The 6280-nt window shown below is 57.4% G+C and overlaps 1 protein-coding gene across 1 annotated transcript; it reads right to left on the bottom strand.

The window, feature by feature from the left end:
- Positions 1-1194: 1194 nt before the first annotated feature.
- C1QL2 (complement C1q like 2) lies at positions 1195-5968 on the bottom strand. The gene is made up of 2 exons (XM_055813205.1): positions 4975-5968; positions 1195-4634 (listed from the first exon to the last, which is right to left on the bottom strand). The coding sequence occupies exons 1-2, from the start codon at positions 5611-5613 to the stop codon at positions 4455-4457; spliced, it is 819 nt and encodes a 272-aa protein (XP_055669180.1). The 5' UTR covers positions 5614-5968; the 3' UTR covers positions 1195-4454.
- Positions 5969-6280: the final 312 nt, after the last annotated feature.

The raw sequence follows: 6280 nt of genomic DNA, 5'->3' as shown, positions 1-6280 counted from the left end.
TACCTCCTTCGTCTGTAATTAATCTTCCAAGTCTCTGCACAATGTAGACATTCAGAGTAAAAAGGACCAAACTCCTTGCAATCTCAAAGTCAGCGAAGATTCAGTTAGTCTTTATTTTATTCTGACAGGCTCCTTTATCCCAGAGACAATACTAAGACACAGGATCTTAGCAGGAATTTTTCCCAACCACAATAAAGACAAAAATGGCATGTTACAAAACAAAGGTATTTAACACAAACATCTTAGATTTAAAATAGATTTATGTGCTATTTCGCCTCTGTCTGCCACAGACCCCTTTTAATATAATTAGTCTGTGGTGTAAACAGAAAAAGATCACAGCAGCATTCCCCAAACCCACCCTCCCTACTTTGTGAGTTGACAGATTAAACCCATCCAGGCACTGTCAGCCACTGAAGGAGCCAAGCAAGGAGAAAAGCAGGCGTTAAACCACCGAGAAAAATGCCCAGAGTGCGTTTCAAAAGCAGTAATCCCAAGACCAAAGCGTGGTTCAATGTATGTGCGTAAACCCATGAGGCACAAACAGCAGCGCTTTGCTTTTCCAACAGCACAAGGGCAGGAGGAGAGCCCAGACGTGTGGCTGCCCTGCCCTGCTGCGGGCCAGTGTGGCCCATCAGCCCAGGCCCTACTCCACAAGGGGATGAGCATCAAGGAGGAAACCTGTAGACCCAGAGCCTGGAAAATACAGAGGGACCGGACTTTGCACGGGACACCAGACACCCAGCTGCTCTGGCAGCACAGGTTCCTCAGAGAACTCTTCCAGTACACTGGCCCCAGCAGCTAACCTGCTTCACTCAAGTCGAAGCAGGATTTCCTCACCCAGCTCCCAGAGACTTGCCAGGAGCTCCCCAAGCCAATGAAGGTCAGATCAGAAGGAAGCAAGTGCCCAGCCCCAAGCCTGCTGGCCTGCGGGAGAGCAGAGGAACCTCAACGCCTTCCTCCAGGAACAGCTGCAGACATGGGGTGGCTGGCATCCCTCTCAGGGCTCTCAGCAGCATCCCCGTTTCCATGGCATTTTCTGTGCTTGGATGTCTCCCTGCTCCCCTTTTGTCCAGGGAACTCTTCCATGGCCAGTGCTGCTCAGGCACAGTACAAGGTCAAGGATTCACAGTAGTGCAAAGATCGGGGATTTGTTGCTGCAGTATCTAAGTTGCTTTGAGAGAACAAACGCCTATCTATGTTTTTTATCTTAGCATTTTTATTATTTTAACTTGAGCATGCAGCTGGGCACAAAACAGAAGTATCCTTTGTCTAAAATGCCAACCTTCCACTCCTTTCAGGGAGGCTTCCCTATTTGAAGCACATCCCATCACCAGACAATTTTTAAAAGCATTTGTTCTACTCATCAAGTAAAATAACACCTCTGAGGGGTCAGACCTCCAGAGCAGATGCTGGCTAATGGTTGTCTGCGATGCCAGTATCATTTGGGAAAGCCAGTCCCAGGGAAAGCTGAAGCCAGCCTTGGAACACACATTGATTCTCCTCCTCTGATCCAAACCAGAGGACCAGGGTATCCCTGCTACAAAGAGCCCCTTCTCCTTGTGCCGTGGAACATACAGAACCCGAAGACCAGATCTAAAGGGAGGAGGACTCTGTCAAAGCCCAAAGGGTTACAAGCCCACCACGGGCTGCTTGCTCTCACCCAGAGCCACCTGCAGCACAGGGACTGCCATCCCCATCCGCAACACTGCCTCTGTTTTTCTGGACAGCTGCACCGCCAAGCACTGAAGTTTTTCATCTCCCAATTGCTTTTCCTTGTGTTACTTCAGAAAAAAACCCCAACCCACACACTGAGCTACTACCAAGATGACTGGGATGAAGGAGCCTGTCCAAGCACAACTGCCGCAGATGCTGGGTGAGAGCCATCAACCCCCCACAGAGGCAATCTCGGAGGACCCTGCAATGAGGAGAGGAAACAAAAAAGCCTGCGAGCAGCCGAGGGAGACGTTCATTTTATCGATTGTGTAAACTGTCAGTGGAGTGGCAATGAGCAATTTTTTTTTTTCTATCCTGGGGAATAATCCAGCCTGATAATTAGTACATAAGAGATAAGTGGAAAATGAGACATCTAGCGAGGGTGGTTCAAGCCTCCTCATGACATTGATAATGTGCAGATACATAGATCACTGTCGGGGCAAACCGCCACTGTGAGCCTGTGTCTTCCCATTGCCTCATCAATCCATCATCCGCTTAGCTACTGACACCTTGGCAGGCACACACCGCCAGCCCTGCATTTGAATTGCAAGGAGCAGGCTCCACCAGGGAATACAGATTTAAAAATCTAAGATTCAAATTTGTTTAAGTATTGTGAACAGCAATTCCCTTGCAAGGCATCTTCATTGCCCTTTTGCCAAGGGGGAACAGTTGGGTCTTTGTTAGAAGTACAAATTGCTTCTTAATGCAAAGGATAAAGCAGAGCCCAGGCACCTCCTTAGAATTCCTCCTGGCTCCTGCTAATGCTGCTGCATGTCAATTTTAATTTTTTGAAATTTAAACCGAGGGCTTTGTGTCTAAGCTCCATTTCGTCAGAGGGGAGGGGAGGAATAGTCAAAAAGGATTACGGATCTGGGGGGAATTGAGGATCCATAGCAATTATACTTCATTTGGGTCTCAGACACTGATTTTAATCATATTCTAAATAGCACAAATCGACAAGACATTAGAGATTGAGAAGTGTCTAACACATGTACCTCATCATGAACTCTGCTTCCCTCAGCTGGGGCATGTTTGAGGACGGGATGAAGGGAGGAATTGCGCTCTCTCTCTGACCCTCCTCTTCCAGCCAACGAGAAGACAATACCCACTGAGGACTAGGTAGGAGACAGAAGAGACCGTAAGAGCTCAGTCATCACCGGGCTGCCCCAAAGTGGGGCTGGAACAAGTCCATCCCAGCTGTGGTTCCCTTTCCTCCTGCAATGTCAGGGCAGGGGCAAAGCTCCAGGCAGCTCTGGAGTCCAGCTCCTGCCTCTCTTACCTGTGCAGCTGCATTAATGCTGCAAAGGGCAGTAAGCTGACAGGGAGGTAAGACCTTCAGGAGGGAAAAATGAAATTACAAGACAGCAAAACAAAAGCTTTTGTTCATCAGCTTCACTCTTTTAGCTTCAGCAGAGCAACCCGTTAACCCAAATGGAGGAGGTTACCTGCTGAGGTGATGATGAAAGATGCACCCCTCCACCAACGGGTCAGAACCACACGCACTAGTTACACACCTGTGCGCTCTTCAAAGGACCTGAGTGGTTGGGGTTTACCGAGGACCAGCAGGAGAAAACCTTTCCAAATGGTCTGAATCCGCCAGTCTCCAGTGAGCTTTCTCTCCCAGCCCATCTCAGGGACTGTGCAGACCTCCCTACGGTCAGGTGCCATTTCCAACCCATACACACACTGCACGTGCAGGGGTTTAGACAGACTCTCTCCCCCGCTGCCTGACATTCATCAGGTGTGTTACAGACACATGGCTTCCCCTAACCGCTCGCTGATTGAACCACTTTCCCTGTACTTTACTAACCTCTGGATCAGGCTCAGACCCACTAAACCTGTTTACACTTAGATCTGCTCCACACCCCCACTTCCGCCTCTTGATGACTGTGTGCCTTCTTTTTGCAAAACTGCATAAATGTGAAGCTTTTTTTCCTCTCCCTCTGCTTCTTCCCAGCCCCCTTGAACAACAACCAAGACCTAGGCACGGTGCCCCATCTGAACTTCACATTTTGTTGCAAACCTAAGGGACTGAAGTGACCCCCTCCTTTACCTCCCACCTTCCCGTGGCACCACCACAGCACTCCTTTGCAGCACTGGAAGAGACAGAAAGCAAGAAGGCATTGTCTAAAAACATAATTTAATGTGGTATTTTGGTGATTGTGGTCAACGATTGGATTCTTTTGCAGACAGGAACAAGTTTGACATTAATGACAACCATCATTCAAACGAGCATTGCATTGCACAGAAAAGAAAAGTTTACACTTGACCCCATACAAACAAAGCAGCAGAGGAAAAACCAGTTATGGTCCAGTCCCGCCTCGTGAATAGTCGACCTGGAAATTCATCATCATAATTAATACTCATTGATGAAAAAATGTGGTGGGTTCAAACACTGTGCGCGGCACAGTCCCAACTGTAGTTACACCCCCTGGGAACCGCTCGAGAGTTGCAAGCTGCCGAGCTCCTCCTGTGACACACACAACACCGGGGCTGACAAAGGGAGAGGCTCAGGGGAAACGGGGCAGAGTAAGGAAGGGGATCGCTTTGTTTCACGTCTATTTTGTTTCCACAGGGATTAAAAAAAAATAATTAAAAAAAAATGCAAAGTGGTAATGAAGCTAAAGTGACCTGTGGAGACAGCTGACACCAGCAGGAACTGCGGCACGATGGGGTACAGAAACGCCGACCACCCCACGCGCATCCGTGGCGGGGCCAGTTGTGTCGCATCGCTCATTGTGTTAATCAGGGTATAAAAGAAAGCCAGAGAAAGTGCTGTACTTATTGTTGTTGCCTCCGTGCGCCTTGCCTCCGTCCAGCTTGACGTACACCTCGTCGCCGGAGTCCAGATGCAGCACCACGCTGTTGCTGGCGTAGTCGTAGTTCTGGTCTGCGTCTTGGGCGATGGCACTGGCCCGCACCTGCCAACACAGCCGCGGGGCATATCAGCCCCCCTCCCCCCCCCCCCCCCCCCCGAGCCCCTCCATCAGCACCACCACCCCCCGACGTCCCCTCTTCCCCAGCCCCTCCGCTACCCCCGCGGCCCCCCTCCCGCCCCCCTCCTCGCTTCTCCTTCCCCCCATCCCGGCAGGAAAGTTCGCAAGTCGGGAGCTCGGAGTTCGCGGCGAGAGCGGAGCCGCTGCCCCGGGCGCACCGCCGCCCGACGGCGGGGGGATGCCCCGGCGGCTCCGTGCCCCTGCGGCCGGACAGGACGGGACGGGGCGGGGAGGGGAGGCCGAGCGGGGAGCGGCGGGGACCCACCTGCCCGTTCTTGCAGAGGTCGGCCCACATGCTGGTGCCGTCGCCGCCGCGCATGAGGATGTGGTAGGTGAAGAAGTAGATGCCGCGCACCTGGCAGGTGAACTTGCCGCTGGCCGGGTCGTAGTGGTTGCCCAGGTTGGTCACCACGTCGTCGAACTTGAGGACCTCGTAGCCTTCGTGGGGGCTCTTCAGCCCCACGTAGAAGGCGATGCGCGGCCCGCTGAAGGCGGCGCTCAGCCCGCCCGCCGCCTCGCCGCCCGCCGCCGCCCCGCCGCCGCTCCCGCCGCCGCCCGCGCCCGCCAGCGCCAGCCCGGGCAGCCCCGGCTTCCCCGCGTCGCCCCGCTCCCCCGGCGGGCCCCGCGGCCCCGGCGGCCCCGGCTCCCCGGGGGGTCCGCGGGGGCCCGGCTTGCCCGGCCGGCCCGGCTCCCCCTTGGGTCCCTGGACGAAGGGCGGCGGGGGGTTGGCGCCCAGGTCCTGCAGGGCCTCCACGGCGGCGGTGCTGCCAGGGCCGGGCGGCCGCCCGCCGCTGTACGGGTCGCAGATCATGCGGCAGGTGCCCATCATCTCGTAGTGGGCGCCGCTCTCGGCGGGCGCCTGCAGCAGCAGCAGGGGCACGGCGACGAGCAGGGCGACGGCCATGGCCAGGGCGAGCCCGGCGGCGGCCAGCAGCCGCCTCCTCCGCTGCCAGAGCCGGGCGGCGACGGCGAGCAGGTCCTCCTTGCCGTGCGAGGCAATGGTGGCGCGGGGGGCCGGCCGCTCCCTGCGGGGGACGGCAAGAAAAGGCGGTGAGACCCCGCCGCCGGCGCCTCCCCGCCCGGCCCCCGCCTCAGCCCGCCCGCCGGCCGGCCGCTCGCCCCGCCATGCCGCCGCCGAGGGCCGCCGCCGCCCCGCTCCGCTCCGAGGGGACTCGGCGCCCCCGTCCGCCCGGCGGGGCTGGGCCGGCGCGGGGGCGTCGCCGCGCCCAGCGGGTGCCCGGCTCTGCCCCTCGCCCCCGCCCGGCTCTGCCCCTGGCCCACGCGGGGGGCCGGGCCCGCCCGCCCCCGTCACCGCCCCGACGTGGGGGGCGCGGAGCCGGGCGAGGCGGGGCATGCGGACCCACCTGCGGGGCCGGGCGCGGGGGGCCGGGGCGCAGCCGCCTGGGGGGTCCTCGGGGCTCCGCCGCTGCGGCCCGCGGTGCGCCCGTCTGCCGCCACCGGCCCGCCCGCCGCGCGGAGCGCCGGTGCCGGCGCGGCCCCCCGGGCGGGGCGGGCGGAGGGGAGGGGAGAGGCGGCGGGGCGTCCCGAGCATTCCGGGGCTCGCCGGCGTC

Source organism: Falco peregrinus, chromosome 8 (assembly GCF_023634155.1).
Source record: "Falco peregrinus isolate bFalPer1 chromosome 8, bFalPer1.pri, whole genome shotgun sequence".
Taxonomy (NCBI): Eukaryota; Metazoa; Chordata; class Aves; order Falconiformes; family Falconidae; genus Falco; species Falco peregrinus.
This window is presented reverse-complemented; position numbering and strand designations above follow the sequence as displayed.